This window comes from Acomys russatus, chromosome 4, assembly GCF_903995435.1.
Source record: "Acomys russatus chromosome 4, mAcoRus1.1, whole genome shotgun sequence".
Taxonomy (NCBI): Eukaryota; Metazoa; Chordata; class Mammalia; order Rodentia; family Muridae; genus Acomys; species Acomys russatus.
Genome location: NC_067140.1, coordinates 63,895,502 through 63,914,419, shown reverse-complemented (window position 1 = coordinate 63,914,419; position 18,918 = coordinate 63,895,502). Strand labels below are relative to the sequence as shown.

Below are 18,918 nucleotides of genomic sequence, written 5' to 3'. Positions count from 1 at the left end.
TGATTCTAATCCAAGACACAACACAAGAGTGCATGACCCTTTTGCTTCTTGCCAAGCCATTCAAAACAAAAGCAAGAATTACTGTCTTGAAATGAATGTTCACTCACAGCCTGCATGTTCATCCAAGGGTGGCCATACTGGGCACAGATACTGTTTACCTCTCAGGGAGCAACTGTATGCAGTGCCTTCAGTTAGGCCTCCCCCTTCCCTGGCCCACAGCCCTTGTGTCTTAGTTTGGCTTACCACTGCTATGATGAAACCCCATAACCAAAAGAAAACTGGGGAGGAAAAGGTTTATTTGACTTATACTTCTGCACCCATAGTCATCACTGAAGGAAGTTAGGACAGGAACTCAAACAGGGTGGAAACCTAGAGGCAGGAGCTGATGCAGAGGCCATGGAGGAGAGCTGCTCGCTGGCTTGCTCAACATGGCTTGCTCACCCTGCCTTCTTATAGAACCCTGGACCAGTAGTAGCCCAAGGATAGCATCACCCACAATGGGCTGGACCTTCCCACCTTGATAACAAATTAAGAAACTACCCTATAGCTGGATATTATGGTAGCATTTTCTTCATTGAGGTTCCATCCTCTTAGATGACTTTAGCCTGTCTCAAGTTGACATAAACTATCCAGAACACCTTGAGAGATGTTAAACCCCCTGGAGGAATTGTCACCCATAATCTCAAAGCCTTGGTCAGCCACTGGCCTCAATGGACAGCTAACTTGTCCTTTTTTAGGGTCTATAAGAAACCAAAAAATATAAGTCAATTATAAAGAAGAATCAATGTTCCATTTTGTCAAAAATTCTCGTCCCTATGGACTTTCCTATAACTGTACTAGATAGAATATTTGTCTTTCCTATCTATTAAAGAAAGAAAACCAACAACCTCATTCTCTTGAGGCTACTTCTCTGCTTTTACCTTCTGCCTTAGAAATATGAGTGTAGTGGCTCATGCAATAGTGCCGCACCATTGGCTCCTGTGGCTTCTCCAGTGTCAGGGTGAGAGTTAAAGGTGAGGCACCATTTCTAAGCCGGTTCCTCTTTGATGGTTGCCCCAAGGCATCTACCACAGGGATCCTGCTTCTTCGGGCTATTGCACTGGATAAAAAAGGAAGAAGAGTGCAATTCTTTCAACCTTACAGAGAAAGAACAAAACAAAACACCCACACACTGGGGAAACTGTTTCCCACTGCGTGGGTGGTGGGGCCTTAAGAGCTGTTATCTGCAAAGGGCACTTCTCGGGGTTACCCAGTTGTCACACTGGTGTGGATTCCACCCCAAAACCTCAAGCGAAACAATGGGAAATGAGCATCAAAGAGACAATTTTCCATTCTGAAAAAAAAAAAAAAAAAAAAAAAAAAAAAAAGAAAAAGAAAAGAAAAAAGAAGAGAAAATGACTTGGCTTTATAAAAAAATTAATTAAGGCATCATGATAAAAACTGGGCTGTGCGCAAGACCTGATGTTGAATGCCCATTGGTCACAGCAGGTGTTCTTCTTACACATTTATACTGTCTGAATATGGCATTACCCTCCACGCCCTCACATCTCAGCACCAACGCTATATGGCATCTCATATGCAAATGTGCACTTCTGCGCCACACAAACAGATCCAGAATGATAGATATGCAGATATGGGAGCCTTGGGACCTCAAGCACCTAGGTTACCATGCAGGGTCCTCTCTTGTTCTGGAATAGCTCTGTCCCCATCTCTGACCACAGCAGCCTGAGAAGTGCTGCCTGCTCACCAAGGTCACATGATTTTACTGACTCCTTCCTCTCCTCCTTGCCCTCATCTCCTTAAGATGCCCTAGCTCATTGCTCTACAGAGAAGCCATCCCTCCATATCTGTCATCCTAGAACCACATCCGCCTTCTCCAGAGACTTCATTCTGTCCCTCTGCCTCGTTGCTCTTGCCCTGGACTGTCTGCTGCAATTGTTTTTTAAAGTCTGGTGATGAGACCCAAAGGTCCCAAACCTTGCTCCCCAAAATCTTCCTGTTCACACAAAGAAGACCAGGAAATCCAGTATCTGTGTCCTTCTGAAACATAACAGCAAAATGGAAGTCATTTCTCAGTCACAACTGTGAGCTTCTGAAGGAACCAGAACTGTGTGAACTTGACACAACTCCTTTTCAAATAACAATGAGAAGGAAGTGATACCAACACTCCTTAAAACAATGAAATCTAGAATTGCCGCATGATTCAGGAATTTACTTCTGGATATAAGCCCAAAAGAAGTAGAAGAAGGATACAATGGGAAAAAAAGACAGCGTCTTCAACAAACAGTGCTGGTCTAACTGGATGTCTACATGTAGAATAATGCAAGTAGATTCACATTTCTCACCATGCACAAAACTCAAGTCCAAGTAGATTAAAGACCTCAACATAAAACCAGATACACTAAATCTGTTAGAAGAAGAAGTAGGGAAGAGCCTTGAACTCATTGGCACAGGAGATGTTCTGAATAGAACACCAACAGCTCAGGCTCTAAGGTCCACAATTAATAAATGAGACCTCATGAAACTGAAAAGCTTCTGTAAGGCAAAGGACACTGTCAACAGAACAAAATGATAGCCTACAGATTAGGAAAAGATCTTCATCAACCCTGCATCTGACAACAGGCTAATATCCAAAATATATAAAGAACTCAAAAATGTAAATACCACCAAACCAAATAACCCAATTAAAATGGGGTTCAGAGCTAAACAAACAGAAAATTCTCAACAGAGGAATATTGAATGGCTGAAAAACAATTAAATAAATGCTCAACATCCCTAGTTATCAGGGAAATGCAACTCAAAATGACTCTGAGGTGCCATTGTACACCCATCATAATGGCTAAGATCAAAAACTAAAGTGACAGCACATGCTGGTGAGGATGTGGAGAAAGGGGAACACTCCTACATTGCTGGAGTGTTTGTACAACCACTTTGAAAATTAATCTGACACTTTCCCAGAAAATTGGGAATAGTGCTACCTCAAGACCCAGCTATTCCACTCCTTGGCATATACCCAAAAGATGCTCCACCACACAACAAGGACATTTGCTCTACTACGTTCATAGCAGCCTTATTTGTAATAGCCAGAATCTGGAAACAATCTAGATGTCCCTCAATCGAAGAATAGATAAAGAAACTGCGGTAAATTTACACAATGAAATACTATTCAGCTACTAAAAACAAGGAAATCTTGAAATTTGTAGGCAAATGGATGGAACTAGAAATGATCATCTTGAATGAGATAACCCAGACTCAGAAAGACATGCATGGTAGATACTCACTTATAAGTGGATATTAGCCCAACATGGATGTCCTCTGAGAGTCTTCACTCAGCAGGGGATCGGAACAAATGCTGGGACTCACCCCTGGACTCCAGGTGAAAGTGCTATGGAAGAATGGGGAGATAGAAGGACCCAGAGGGTCCAGGAACAACACAAGATGACCATCAAGGCTGGAAGATCTGGACCCAGGAAGGCCTGCACAAACTGCTCTACCAACCAAGGACAATGCATGCAGTAAACCTGGACCCCCCTGTTCAGATCTAGCCAATAGACAGCTCCTTTTCCACAGCTGTGGGGAGAGGGGGGCTGCCTCCTTCCTCCGACATGAACTCTGGTGCCTCCAATTTGACCAGTTCCCATTGACAGGGAGGCCTGGCAGCACTCAGAGGAAGGAGAAGCCAGCTATCTAGACGAGGCCTGATAGGCTGTGATCACATGGTGGGGGAGGAGGTCCCTTCAGTCAGAGGTCCAGGGGAGGGGAATTGAGTGTAAGAAGGAGGTAGAAACAGGAAGATACAAGTCGGGGGATAACAATCAAGATATAATCTAAATAAATTATTTAAAAATTAAATAAAAAAATAAAAAGAAAAATAACCAAGCGGAAGACGGGACTCAGACATTTGTGCACTATGTTTACAACAGCAATATTAATTGTAACAAAGCGGTGGATGCAGCCCATGAGTCCATGGAAAGATGAATGAATAGGCAGACCCACAACGGAATCCTGGCCTTAATGAAGAAGGAAACCCTGGCACATCCAAGGATGACTTGACACTATGCTCAGTAAAAATAAGACAGTCATAAAAAGACAAATACAATCTGACCCCACCAATACCTAGAGGAATTAAATTCATCAAAGCAGAAAGTAGCACATGACTGCCATAGCTGTGAAGGGGAAGAAATAAGAGAAGGGGTTTTATATAAATACTAAATGGGCACACAATTGCAGTTTGATAGAATGGAAATGTTCCAAAGACAGATAGTGGCATTGACTACAAACTATCATGAATGTACCCATGACTCTTGTACAGGTGATGCCAAATGCTCAGTCAGCTTTTCATGGCTGCTGGCTTATGTGGTCACTACCCCATCTCAGATCCTTAGACTCAAGGGAAGGAGTCAATGACCTTGGAAACTGTGAGCAGTTCAGCAAAGGTCATTCTTCCTCACCTCTATTCTCTCGGTGGTAACTTCACCAGCTTGTTTACTATTGGCTTGTTGGCTACTTGGATGTTTTTTGATGCATTTACATAATCTGATAGAATTCTAACACCTTGGGGCCAAAACAGAACACAGGACAACCTGTATAAAATATCCCTAGAAACACCATACAAAGGAAAGCCACATTTGCCAGGACATCTCATGGGGGTGTAGAGGGCAGCTGGCAGGGGCATGCTGGTCTGATGCTTACATGGGCCTGGGCCCTGAAAAACCATGCTCCTATATGACAGCTGTGGGCCTTCCTTCCTGCATCCCATCTCGGACTTTGAGGAGCTTCCATTGTAGAAAGTGGGATGCGAGTTTGGGTTCAAGACAGAACCAACTAAAACTGTAGTGGTGATTGGAGGCAGCCAGAATTTATGTTACACTCTCAACCCTACACCAATTCTGCCCCTATTCCAAATAAACGCTAGACAATAATTTAAAGAGCATGCAATCTAAAGGGCCTATGGGACCCGCCTGCCGGGCATCTCCTGAACCAGCTGGGCTTCTCTCTTGCTTTTTCACTTTAGGGGAGCAAGGATGGTTTAAAAGCCACTTCCTCTGCAAAGCCTTCTTTGACTCCAGGGTCTCACTCCAGCCATGACCATCCTTTGATAGTTTTCATCAAACCACAGGAGCATCTAGGTGTCAAGGTCAAACGGATTCTCATGTGTTCCTGAGTGGGCTTCACTACAGCCTATGAAAGCTCCTGTTCGTATAAAATATTAAATGGACACGGGTGCCATTCTCTTGTTTCTCCCTTTTGTTATAGCACCTCAGGCAAGAGGAAGATATCTCCTTACCCCTGCACGACACGAAACCAGCTAGCTGGAGCAACCTTCTGCCACCTGCTCCAGAGACGTCTCCTTAAGGAGACTTTTCTTTCAGCACATAAATTCCAAGAGGGGCAAGGCCACTCCTGCCCTCTTCCTGTTCTTACCTGTTCTGCTTTTCAGCAGCTGCCTGAGTCTCACACTTCGGTCAAAACTGTACCTACAGCTTGTAACAAATATTTTTGGGATGAAAATTTGTTCTGACACCCAATATCCCCTTTGGCTTGTTTGCGGGGTGATGGCCAGGTAAACCTGAGTTGCAAGCCTTTTATCCGAGGGCGGTGCTTTGGGGATGCTGTGAGCATAGTGTGCAGGAACACAGGGAAGCATGCTTATCAACCCTTCGTTTTGATTCATTCAGCATAATATGTCTTGATGTACACAAATAGGAAAGATGATTCTGCAGACAAACATTCATAGAACAAGACTGTGTGGCACTAGAAAATGTTTTTCTCATGAACGAGATACAGTTAACACCAGGGTGGAAATCAGGAAGCAAGACAAAACAAAAGTGCTTTGCCGCTACCTAATGCAGGAAGGCAGGAAGGTGAGGCTGGTGGGATAGGAAAGGGCTCCACAAACAGGCCTGGCCTGGCCTTACACGCGAGAATCCCTAACCCAGACTCAAGCTGCACAGAAATCACATCTGTGCCCCTAACATAGAGCTTCTCCTGTTTGTGTCACACACACAAAAGTGCTGCTAGGAGCAGTGGTATACGCTTTTGATTTTAGTGCTTTGAAAGCAAAGGCAGGAAGATACGTTGGAAAGCCAAGCTGAGCCACGACTGAGACTGTCTCAAAGAACACTAGGGACAGACCTGAGGACCATGACACGCTCCTGTCATCCCAGCCTTAGGGGGGCCTGAGGCAAGGCCAAAAGGTTGAGGCCATCCTGTGACACACAAGCAAACACTAAGAATGTTCCACGACCTCCACAAAGCCTTCCAAATAGCAATTTTGACTATGCCTTCCACATCATGGAAAAGAAGCCACAAAACAAACAACAACAAAACAAAACACAAACCTCAAAATTCTTCAGGACTTAAGAAAAACCAAAACCTCTACACCATAAACACATTTTTTAAAAAATATTTTAAAGCTTTACCTGTGGCTATAGCAGATGGCTATCATCAGTCCAAGCTGCAATTAAGAAGAGAGAGGAAAACACAAATTAAATAATATAATGAACAAGCTGAATTTACAAGAAAATTGATTCAATGTTGTCAATTATTTTTAAATATCCTAATGTATGGGGCTGGAGAGATGGCTCAGTGGTTGAGGGCACTGGCTGTTCTCGCAGAGTTCCCAGTAGTGACAAGGTGGCTCACAGCCAGCTATAACTCCAGTTCCAGGGCATTTGGTACCTGTTTCTTGCCTCTGTGGGCAGTAAACACATACATGATATGCCTAAATATAAGCAGGCAAACATTAGTACACATAAAATAATAAAAGTAAATCTTCAAACATTTCCTAATGGGCCTTGCTTAACAAATAATGCCTTTAATGATAGATGTTTGGTCTCAACTCTGCTTTTAACGGATCATCAGAGTTTGAAAAGGCCTTTAAAAGGCCAAGAACATTTTGTTGTGGATCAGACAGAAGGTACCCTTCATCAGGAGCAACAGATCCCATCAGTCAAGGCCAGTCAAGCCTCATCCTAAAGACAATAGAGAAATCAAGCCTAAAATACAAACGTAATGTCAAGAGATGATACATGTGACAGCTGGACACGGCAGCAACAGGAGGTTGAGATGACACTGTGTTTTCTCCCTTATTCTGCAGAAGTATCATGAAAACCTCTCAAATATCCATGGTCAATATCCTAAGGCACAACCCTGGCCAGTTCCTTCAAGGTGCCAGTGGATGACAAGACAGTCAGGCCAGCGGGCCATGCTCAGCTGCGTCAGCAAGTCACTGAGGCGCCTGATGCCACAGTTTCCCAGTTTTCAAATGAACAGAACCATTGTTTTCTCACAAGAACAACACATGGATGAAGCAAGATTTCTACATGTGTGGTTTTAGCTGTATAAATGTCTGTGCCTGTCCTCTGACGAATACAGAACACCATCACTGTTAGCTGCGGTACTAGAACTATATGTAATACCCATCTATGAAAATGTGAGTGCATCTCAAAACTTAATCTTCAGTTTGCTTTTAGAACTTCAGAAGTATGTCATTATAGAAAAGGTGGCAATTATTGACCAGTGAACCGGGATAGGTCTCCTGAGCCCACCAATGTCATGCTGTGGCATTATGACTTAAAAGCTCACAGCAATATAAGAACCTAAGTGCTACCTGTAATACTGTTTCTGTGTGAAAGCCTAAGGTGTACATTAAGATCCAAACACCATCTCTGTTTCCTTGCTCTACCCTGGAAAGTTGGGGTAGAGGTTAACAGACGACATGCCTGACGCTACCATGTTCGGTACAAGACAAGAAACACCAGGCCATGGCATTCTAGAAAGAGTGGAGAATAGAGAAGAGTGGAGAATTGAGACAAAAAAAAAAAAAAAAAAAGCCTAATTGCTGTCCATCTGGCCGCACTGCAGAAACCCCTGGATACTGATGAAACGACAAGGCTCCAGAATAATTCAGCTCTGAGTTACCACTTAGTCATCCAAAATGCAGACCCAGACATAACAAGACATCAGTAAATCTACCAAAAATATAGGCAGGGGCAAAGAAGATGGCTCCGCTGATAAAGTGCTTGCCTCACAAGCAGGAAGTGTGACCAGTGCCCCGTTCAAAGCTACACTGGTAACACTAAACACGGAAGCAGGGATGTTTAATCCCAGCTTCAGGGAGGACTTGGCAGGTAGATTCCTGGGACTCGGTGGTTGGCCAGCTTAGCCTACTTGGTGAGCCCCAGGCCAGAGAAAGATCCCATCTGATAAATAAACACAACAGGTACACAGGACCTGTCCCCTGGCCTCCACAAACATACACATCCCCGCCCCCGCCCACGAACATGTATACACACAAATTATATAAATTGCGTGCATGAAATCTTAAAAGTCAAGTCGATTTTATATTACATTTAATTGAATTTAGTTTATTATCTATATCAGCTAAACTTAGTAGTATATTTTCTTTGAGGCCTTGGGGACCATTAAGAACACGCGGAACAAGGAGGAAACGACTGGGAAAGAGTGAACAGCGGCAGTGACTGCAGCCAAGGTAGGGATGAGCAACTTACAGGCTCCACACGCTGGGTCACGTTACATTTCCTGCGGTTAAAGACTTCTGGCTTACAGTTCAGCTAATTATAAGATAATTTTACCGGCTGAATATTTTGATAAGCTTTGGAGTAAAGTTTAATTGGTGGCTTTTCCACAGTTGAAAGATAAGCTCTTGCTGGGAGCAGAGAGGAAACGAGGTGGGAGGAGCAAGAAGGGAAAGAAACTGTGGCAGCTGTGCTGGCAAAGGGCTGAGAACTTCTGCAGAGGTAGACCAGTGGAGAGTTCGAGCATTTCCATTCTCCAGCCCAGCTTCATAGCCACATGTGTTTTGTCGTCATTTCTAGAAGGATAATTTTATTTTTAAAAAAAGAAAGAAAGAAAGAAAATTTGATCCCTGAAGACTCTGCCAGACAAGCCTGGTACATACCCAAGGCCAGACCGGCCACCAATTCCAACAGACCTCCGTGAATAGTCTGTGTTAGGGACCAAAATGATGGGACACAGGAAGGAGCCCTGTGGCTCAGGGGGGTCTAATTCACAGTGCTGATGAGGTCAGGACATCTTATAGTTGTTCTACACACAATAGACTATATCCACCAGGCAGCCCTGGAAAGGGACTGGAAGGGAGCAAAAAAGCTCTGGAGGGCCGAGCTTGGAAGCCCAGGTCAGAACAGGGCAATGAGGCAAAGTCAGCTAAGAGTTGCAACCTGAGGAAACTGTTTATACCTGCTCTGTCCGCTCCCTACGGGGAAAGCAAGTGAGGAGAAGCATCTCCAAGCCTTCCATACCAGGGTGAACGCAACATAAAGGCAGCTGTGCAACCTGCTAGGAAATGAGCCAGATCCTTTATTCCCACGGCCTCAGGAGCCACCATTGGCCAGTCTAGTTCCTGAGGCCACTGGCCCTGCCAAGATATACCGGTGACTCAGAAATTCTTTAAGCAAGTTTCATGCATCACACAGACACACACACACACACACACACACGCATCCATACACAGTTACACACAAATGCACTAGTAACATATAGACACATCCATTCATATACATGTACACACATTTATATATACTCACAAGCATATCCTCACAGCAAATATATGACCACATGCTTGTTCACATGTGCGTATGTGTGAATACATGTGTTTGCACAGATGCTACATGCACATGTGGGCAAGAACAATCACATGTGTACACATACATACATACACATATACATACATACATACACACCAACATGCATGGAGATTATACTTAGGCATTCAGAGAGGCTCATGGTGCCCCTCAGACAAGGATATGTCTCCAACAATTGGCCCCTTTGTTGCTGGTCTCAGCAGGAGCCCAGAGGAGAAAGAGGAGGGAGGTCTGTGGGTTGGCCCCTGACCCTGGCCCAGCCGGACTGAGGCCCAGGGACATGGGGGTCAGCAGGAGTTTTGTGCTGGCCTCCCTGGGGAGCACCCCTCAGGACATACTGTAAGTATTGCCAGAACACACTTAACAAACTCCCTTCACAGAACTTCTCTCTTAGATTTACACAATTTGTTGGTAACAAAATTAAATCACATTTTAATGGTAAGGAAAGAGTAATTTAAACAGTTTTCAAAACCCCCACCAGCTATGAAAACCTTTTCCCTGCTGCCTCGGTCTGTAATGCACCTCCTTGAAACACAGACAGCTGTTTTGTATCAAGGCTGGGGGTTTCTGTTTGACCCGGAGAGCTCAGACAACAGGCAGCCCTTCCTGCATTAAAGGGTAATCTGAGAATAATTTGCCATAAAACACCCAGAAGTGCTCCAGCTGTGGCCAGATATGCCCTATAAAGCACCATGCCGACAACGTGGTCCTTGTAAAATAATAACAATTTATAAAAATCACATTTTAAAACACATTAAAATTTAAAAAAAAAATAAATAAAAAGAGAGAAATGGTTTAAATTATCACAGAAGGTGCCAGGGAGATTTCCTTCCTAATCTATGGACTACCAGGAAGTGTTTGTTCCAAACACCCATTCCACCACAGTCTTGGTACACACACTCATGTGCCTGACAGGTGAGACGGAAAATGCCAGTCAGCCCCAAGTCCCTCAACCCAACAGGTGGAAGATGTTCCAAGTCTAGAACCTTCTAAACCAGTGACAATACATTTCAGGGCCCCAAGACCTGTGCTGAAGGTGCCATGACCAGGAGCCTGGCCCTTCCTCAGGAGCAGCCAACCTCTAAACCAGAGCTCCCAGTTTCTCAAGAAAAGCTGACTCTAGGGAAATTATTACAAAAATGCTTATGCTTTAAAATAATTTGAGTATGAGCCATACAAAAAAAAAAAAAAAAGACAGTAAGATTTGGCCAAGGGAACAGCCCGTCCACAACCTCACCGGACATATCTCCACACTGCCAACGTTCTCCAAAGCTCCAGATCTGAATACGCAAGCTCATGCTAAGACTGGAAGAGCCCGTGTGGAATTTGAGAGGCCACCCTCCCTTTCCTACATGACCTCAGGGATTTCTCTAACTGAAGCATGTTGTTGTCTGTCTGTTTCAAGTGCCTAGATACTAAGATGTCACAAAATTAACTCAAAGGGGATCTTCTGGACATTTGAAAGTTTCTTTCATCTTTCATAAGAAAGATGGAAAAGGAACATGAGAGGATGAAAGGAGACGGGACACAGAGTGCCAGTCACACAGAAGCATAGAAGAAGCGAGAAGGGATGGAGACATGGCGGGCGGAGGGAGGGAGATGATAGATAGATAGATAGACAGACAGACAGACAGACAGACAGACAGGGAGTTGCTGAGAATCACAAAGAGAGTGTGCCCCAGAGCACCACAGCCAGGCAGAGTAGTGCTCACACAGACATAGCATGGAAAGACTCTCTTATGAGCAGTGCCATGGTGTGAAGAGATCACACAAACAGCCGCGGTGTACACAGAATCCCCCGTAAACAGCCTCCATGTAGACAGCTTTCCACACACAGCCACGAGATGTTAATAGCAACAGTGGTGGATGTGGAGAAAATGATCCACAGCACAGATCCCTTGAGCCCCATCCCTGCTCCCTCAGATGCTTTCTTCTGAGACACTAGGGCCTCCACCCTGCCTCCAGCGCCTTCTCGGGCTGGCTCTCCACATAGGTCCCCTCATCTCTTTGAAGGCTCTCCCCTAACTTTCAAACCACACCAGTGCCACCTCCACCAACCCCCAGCTCACCAGACCGCTGCTGTGGGGGCTTCCCAGGGCTTCCCTGGGCCCTTCCTGCTGCCTTTAATAAGGTAAGCGCTGCTTACCAAGAGTTTTGGAGCCAACTACCTTGACCTTTACTGCTGACTCCTTACTGTGAACCGTGGACCACAGCCCCTGCTTCACGGGGATCACTTATGCAGATTAGCCTTGCCCTAGGGACTCACAAGCAATGCAAATTCTTAAGCCCTGGCCCACTGAATCAGAAACCCCAGTGTTTTCTCTGGTCCTCCAGGGCTCAAGTTTGATGATGTGATGATGTACAGCGAGGTCTCAGCCACATGCTCAGCACTGATGAGTCGGCACTGACTGCCAGGTGCTGCTGATGGAAATGATGCTAACAGCTTAGTGCGAAACATCTCCCATCTGTGCCCTTTAAATGGCATTTCAGTGTCCTAAATTCAACTTCAAAACTGAAGTCACTGTGAACTCAGGCCTTGTAGTGCTGGCAGAGAACCAGCCATTCAGCAGGGAGAGGTATTCCCACACAGTTCTCCAACAAGGATGGGCCAACTCCATGAAAGCCAAGGGCAGGCTCATAGCCCCGGGGCGGCAACCCCCACCTTTTTCTGTCATTTCTACCAACAGGAGACAAAGGCAACAAGGCAGGACATGGAAGAAAAATAGCAACGTATTTGTCATTACTGCATTTTTATTTCATGGTGATATCTTTTCTTGATTCCTGGGTAGCAATGTTTTAGAGAGTGGAAGAAAATGATAGTTATATACTTAGGAAAAGAACAGCATGTTATCTGTGTGTATACGAGTGTTTGTGCACATGTGTTGTGTATGTGCGTGGTGTGGTAATGTGTATGTGTGTGTATGTGTCTGTAATAAGTAGACATTTACTTAACTTTAAAAAAAAAAAACTAGTAACTCACATCTGAAACTTTGAAAGGCAAGTTGCAAAGCTGATGGTTGTTAGCAGAAATAATGCTAAAACCCAGAGAGAGGCCATTCAGTTAACCTAAGGAAACAGGCTGTTCCATGTCCTTAGGCTCAAAAGAACAGGAAATGTAGGAATACATACACTTCTATTCCTCACTTTCATGCCCCACACTCCTAACTGGAATCAAGCTGCAGCTTTTCTTTGAGGCATGAGCGCAGTTCTCACTGCCACCCTGGCCTGGAAAGGCCTCAAGAGCACCACCTGCCTGGATGCTCTTGACAGAGGGCTAGTCTCTGGGCATGCCTTTTAGGGACCATCTTGATTTGGATGGTTGAGGTGGGAAGAATCACTATTAAGGAGTGCACCATGGCTCCCTGAGCTTGGGCTGCATGCAAGGAAGAAGCTAGCTGAGTGTGAGCATCCAGCACGCTCTGTTTCCTCAATGTGAGTGCAGTGGTACCAGCTGCCTCAACCTCTCACAGCTGGGACTCCTTGCCATGGTGGATGATACCCTCAAATCATCAACGCAAAGAAGCCTTTTCCCTTTGACTTGCTTTTGTTGAGGTATTTTATTACCACACTGGAAAAGTAACTAAAAAACACTTAGCAAATAAAAATCCCAAATGGTATAGAAAAGAACAGTCACTAAACAAAGAAATAGGAGTAGCAAGCACGTGGGAAAGGATTCACGCTCAGAGCATTGAGCAGCAAGTCAGTACGAGTTGGTCATAGCATCAAGAGCTCCTCTAAGCCCCAGTCCAGGGTGTCCTACCCAGGTAACCAAACACTCAGCTTCTCATGTCTCCGTTTCCCATCCTGTCAGGGGAGAATGCCCCCGCCTTGCAGACGTCCTGAGAAGGATGAGAATCTGGTACTGGAGACAGTAGGAAAGATACTGGAGATGTGTGAACAGAGAAGGGAGAGTCAATGATGGTGTTTAGAAAGTTTTTGACCCTGCCTAAGACGGAGAGAAAGGCAAAGGGAGATACTTTTCTTTCTGAAGAGACCTTTCACTATTGCTGAATTACTTTTTTAAAAAATGGAAATAGATAATTAGATGAACCACCCAGCTCTAAGAAAATGGCTGGACCTTTCACTGTCCTCCAGCTTCAGGACGCCTAGCCCCACTGGGATGAGCACCCTGGAGCAAATGCTAAAATTTCTGCACCTCCAGGGCCCTCGTTTGACATCTTTTTCTTCACACCCTTCCTGCACTCAATGCCCAGAAGCTCCTCCTAGACTTCCAGTCAGCCACACAGAGGCAGAAGCTAGATCATTCCCAGGGAAATGAATTCTTCTCAGGGCTCCTAGGAAAGTCTCTACTGTGGCTGGAAGCCCAGCATTTATCTACAATGGCCTCAAAGCAATGTAAAACGTACAAGGACATCTTCTCTCTCTCTCTCTCTCTCTCTCTCTCTCTCTCTCTCTCTCTCTCTCTCTCTCTCTCTGTGTGTGTGTGTGTGTGTGTGTGTGTGTGTGTGTGTGTGTGTGTGTAGCTTTGTCTCTTATATTAGAAACTGCATAATTTCCACCACCCATGTGGGGGAAGCAGTGTGTGCCTATAATCCCAGCACTGAGGAGGCAGAAGAAGGTTCCCTTGAGGTTGCTGGTCCAGTATAACCAACCAGTTAGGGAGTTCTGGGTGTTTACACAAATCATTTGAAATCATTAGCATAAGGAAAATCTGCACAGGTTGATCAATCTTTGTTGGAAGGACCCAGCTATTTGAGGTTGCAGTCCTCCCAGTCTGGATAGCCATTGTGAGCTCAGTGTTAGGTGCAGGACGCCCTCTCCCAAGCAGGGCCTCTGGCTCTCTGCCTGACTCCATCTGGAGAGTTGTCTTTAGACACAGATGCCCCTAACTGCATTTGATATATGGCCCTTGACACAGCTCCCTGCTAGCTCTTCCCTCCCTGAGTCGATAGCATAATTAAGTACTGTGCTGCCAAATGTAAAATAAGCATCCTAAAAGTGCCTGGTTTCAACCAATGATAAACACCTATTTTGGAAGCCCCCTCCCCCAACTCCCCAAGGGCTACACAGCCTTTGCTCTCCCTGAGCAAAGTTGAACTAGGTCCTGACATGCTTCCAGGCCATGTCTCATCTTCTGCTCCTCTTGCATTGGTGGGCTGGTGGCCATCACCCGCCCCCCCCCACCCCCAGGGAATAGAAGAACCATAAATCTTAAAGTGCACCTTGCTCAGAAAAAAAGCTAATCTAGTAAGGCTGCTTTCAATGTAGTTCTATCTCTTAAGACATTTTGGAAGCTGCAGTTCTATGGAGATAGTAAATATATTCAGGTTGAAAGGGTTTGGAGCCTGGCATTAGTGGCTTATGCCTTTAATCCCAGCACTCAGGAGGCAGAGGCAGGTGGATCTCTGAGTTTGAGGCCAGCCTGGTCTACAGAAAGAGTTCCAGGACAGCTAAGGCTATACAAAGAAACTCTGTCTCAAAAAAAAACCAAAATTAAAAAGAGGAAAAGAAATAAAAGAAGGAAGTGTTGGAGTTTGGTCTGATGTATTTTAATGTTAATTACTACTTGCTGTCTCTGTGCCCCACCTGCACTTTGCCTAAGAGCCTAACCTGTTTGACCAATAAAAGGTCATCACACCCAGGCAGGACAAATGGGATAGGCATAGCTAAGGTTTCAGGGCTTGGAGAGACAGAGAGAAGCTGGGGAGGAAGAGAGACAAGAGAAAGAAGAAGGCTTTGTCATGGGTTAGGTGGAGGAGAAGCACACGACCAGTGTGGATGGAGACTTGGCCCAGATGATGATAATTAGCAAGTATTTGGGATTATAGATGGGAGGTAGCTTGATAGAAATTTTTAGAAGCAGATGGCATGGGATTGCGGCAGGTATCCCATACCTGCCCCACTATGGGAAGTAGTTTAGGTAATTAATATCCACCCTTCCCCAGGTTAACTAAGGCTATTTTAAAATATAACAGGTGTCTGTATCTTGATTGATTGCTAGCAGGTTAGAAAACACTGCCGTAATAATAATTATAGGCTGTACTGATAAATTAACCACAACAAGGAAGAAGAGAGGGAGGGAGGGAAGGAAGGAAGGGTTTGGAGAAGAAAGAAGATTGAATAGGAAAGACACACAGCGTTTAGGATTGGAGAAGCTACCCTGCTATCAGCAGACACATGAAATAACTCACAGCACAGAGAGAAAAATGAAACGTATGTAATTAAAAATTAAATATTAAAAATTAGTAAGCAAAACATTAGAAGGTGAGCAGAGTCCAGCAGGAATGCAGACTGTAACGAAAGTGCCTAAGAGCACAGAACAGTTTGACTGAGGAGCAGGGCAGCTCAGGGTGGGCCCTGGAAAGCCAAGCTGTAACTAAGCACTTCCCATGGGGTTCTCAGCTCTGAAAGCCAGCTACCACTACAATGGATGGTGGATAGCTGGAGCCTGGTTTCTCCATGTTGGAACAGGTAACTATACACAAGTCACCATAGAAAAGTCTAGAATATCTATGTGGTAATAGTCATTGTATAATATGACCTCATGTTTAGCTTGACAGATATATATCTGAATACATTAATTCACACAGAGATATATACATGCATTTCCCTTGTAGCAACAAAACCTGCAGCACCCAAATCTCAAATGTTTTCTCAAAATGTTCTCTAATAAGAGAAACCAGGGTTCTTTGGCAAAATGATTGGCCCTGGTACAGGAAAAAAATCAAGCCAACTGAAAGACTGTCCAGTAAGCACAACCGAAATAATTTAGCCAACAAAGTAAAATGAAGTAGAAGTAGATTCTAACCCAAAGCATAAATTAAACATCCATAAATATATAACGATACAAAGAAGTGACCAAAGCAGATATGGCAGTGCACACCTGTAACCCAACCGCTAGAAAGATAGGAGCAGGAGTTCAAAGTCAATCTTGATTGCATGTGAGTTCGAAGTCATCCTGGGCTACATGAAAACTTGTCTCAAAAAGCCAAAGAAATAAAAGAAAAAGAAGATGTGACTAAGAAAATAAACAAATGAAGGATGGAGGAGAAGCGAATTTTGGTGCAGAAGAATTCCAAATAATAGATGTTGATAGCACACCCTTAAGGAGGCAGAGCACAACTCCCCGCGTCCTAAGCATGAGCTACTCATACGAGAGCAGGCAGTAATGCCCAGGGACACTATCTTAGCCTGCTGCATCAATGACACCCGACCTGGGGCAGTGAAGAGATGGGCAGGGCAGCTGCTGGTCCCAGAGGTTCTAGCAACAGGAGCACCTAGCTTCAAAGGCGCTGGATTCTGAGCCATTCTCCTAGGAGAGGGAAGCCTCTCTACACAGGTGAGAGACTGCCTCAACCCTGCTGCACATAGTGGTCCAGATTCTCCATGGATCCCACACAAGCCTGCCTGAAGGCTCCAGCTGCAATCTCAGCCAAACCGTCTGATCTCTTCATTAATGAAGAGCAACTACGGAAGGAAGGGAAAGAAAAACGCCCCTAACAGTCCCTCAGAAGAGAGACATTCCTTGTAAGCGGTTTCACTTGGGTCCCTTCGACATCCAGGACAGAAGGACATAAAGCTAGGAAAAGCCAATGCTTCCCTATGCAGTATTAGCATGAAATGTCCCCCACAGACCTGTCTGAAAGCTCAGTGCCCAGCTGGTGGAGCTGTGTGAGGATACTGTGTCACCTCTAGAGTGCAGGTCACTGGGAGAGGGCCAACCTTTGAGGGCACAGCCAAAGCCCACTTCCTGCCCAGGCTCTCTGGCTCCTGGCTGGCAACAGATGGGGATAAGCTCCTTGATTACTCAGATAGCCATGACCGAGCCTCCACCTGTGTCTTTCCTGCCACGAAGGCCTGTGCCCCATAAAACTGTGAGCCAAAAGAAACCTCTTTTCCCTTAGGTTGCTTTTGTCAGGTATTTTATCACTATGACAAGAAGTCACTAATGTACCTCCCCTCACCACCTAACCGATGAGGTCGGGGGGGGGGGGGCGGTTGAAAATACAGTGTTAATGGGCAGTAACTAAAATCACAATTTGGGTAAAATGCAGACATTCCTGCTGTATCATTTTCCATGCAGATACCTTGAATTGGCTGGTTGGCAATATTTAAAAAGACAGATCTTCAATGTCCTTCTTTAGAAGTTTCTGGTCATACTCTGGGTACCCAAAAGTAGTGAGAAAGGGGAATTTCTCTCTGACAAGTCTTCCTTTTTTCAATCTCCTCTGTACTCACCTCACAGGCCCACATGATTCAAATCTTCTCACCAGGCATCTCTTCCACTGCCGCACCCTGTGCCTCCCTGAAACCAGCCATGCCATTTCCTGCTTCTACCCTCAGGGATAAATCACATCTTCATATTGTGAGTGACTGTCATGAACACAAATGAGCCCAAGCATGCCTCTCAGGACTCCGTGCTCAATGACCCCCACAGCTCTCTCCCCTTTGCCTCTCACCTCCACGTCCTATCACCTTAAATAACTGAGCCTCGATATGTACAGTTTGGGTTTGCGATATGCCCACAAAGACCATGTGTTAAAGGTTTGTTCGCCAACTTGTGGTGTTCTTGGGAGATGGTAGAACCTTTAGGGTATAGAACCTTGTAGAAGAAAATTAGGTCATTGGAGATATGCTTTGAAGGGAATACTGGGAGCATGGCCCCTTCTCTCACTTTCCCCCTCTCTCTCACTTCCCTGCCGCCATGATGTGTGTGAACAGCTTGGCTCCATTGAACTCCCACCATCTCGTACTGCCTCACCGTAGGCCCCAAACAACAGAGCCAACCAACCACATGTTGAAACCTCCCAAACTATTAACCAAAACAAACCTTTCTTCTAAGTTTGTTTTTTCAGGTTCTTCTCAGCAACAGAGAGCTGACCAACACAAGCTTCTCTCTAAGTTTCACACCACCCCAACTTCTTCTCCTTAGACCTTGAGGACAGAAGTCATCATATGACCTGTCTTCAACTTTCTTACCCTGCCTTGAAAGTTCCTCCATAGTGCCTCCTCTTTCCAAATTGCTTTTCTTCCCTGTCTCTGAGGAAGAATTACTGGCTTTCAGGTCAAGGTCAAGTTTCCACCTATGTTTAGAGTCAGGCCTGCGTCTCTGTGACTGCGGTGGATAATTATCAATGTGACAGGACCTAAAATCACCCAAGAGGAACCCAGCTAGCATTCCCATGAAGGGCCATCTAGAATAGGCTAGCGGGGCTGGGAAGACCCACCGTAGCTGTAGGTGTCTCCTCCGTTCCATAGCCCAGGGCCTTAGAGTGAATCCAAAGGGGAAAGTGGGCTGAGCTCTGGCTCTCATCACTCTGCCTCTTGACTG

General features: G+C 45.1%; 1 protein-coding gene across 1 annotated transcript in view; it reads right to left on the bottom strand.

Moving 5' to 3' along the window:
• Positions 1 to 18,918, bottom strand: part of Acoxl (acyl-CoA oxidase like) — a 257,256-nt gene that overhangs the window by 193,117 nt on the left and 45,221 nt on the right. The window contains 3 exon segments of the mRNA XM_051144918.1: positions 6,423 to 6,457; positions 8,514 to 8,576; positions 10,864 to 10,906. Coding sequence (XP_051000875.1) covers positions 6,423 to 6,457; positions 8,514 to 8,576; positions 10,864 to 10,906 — 141 coding nt within the window.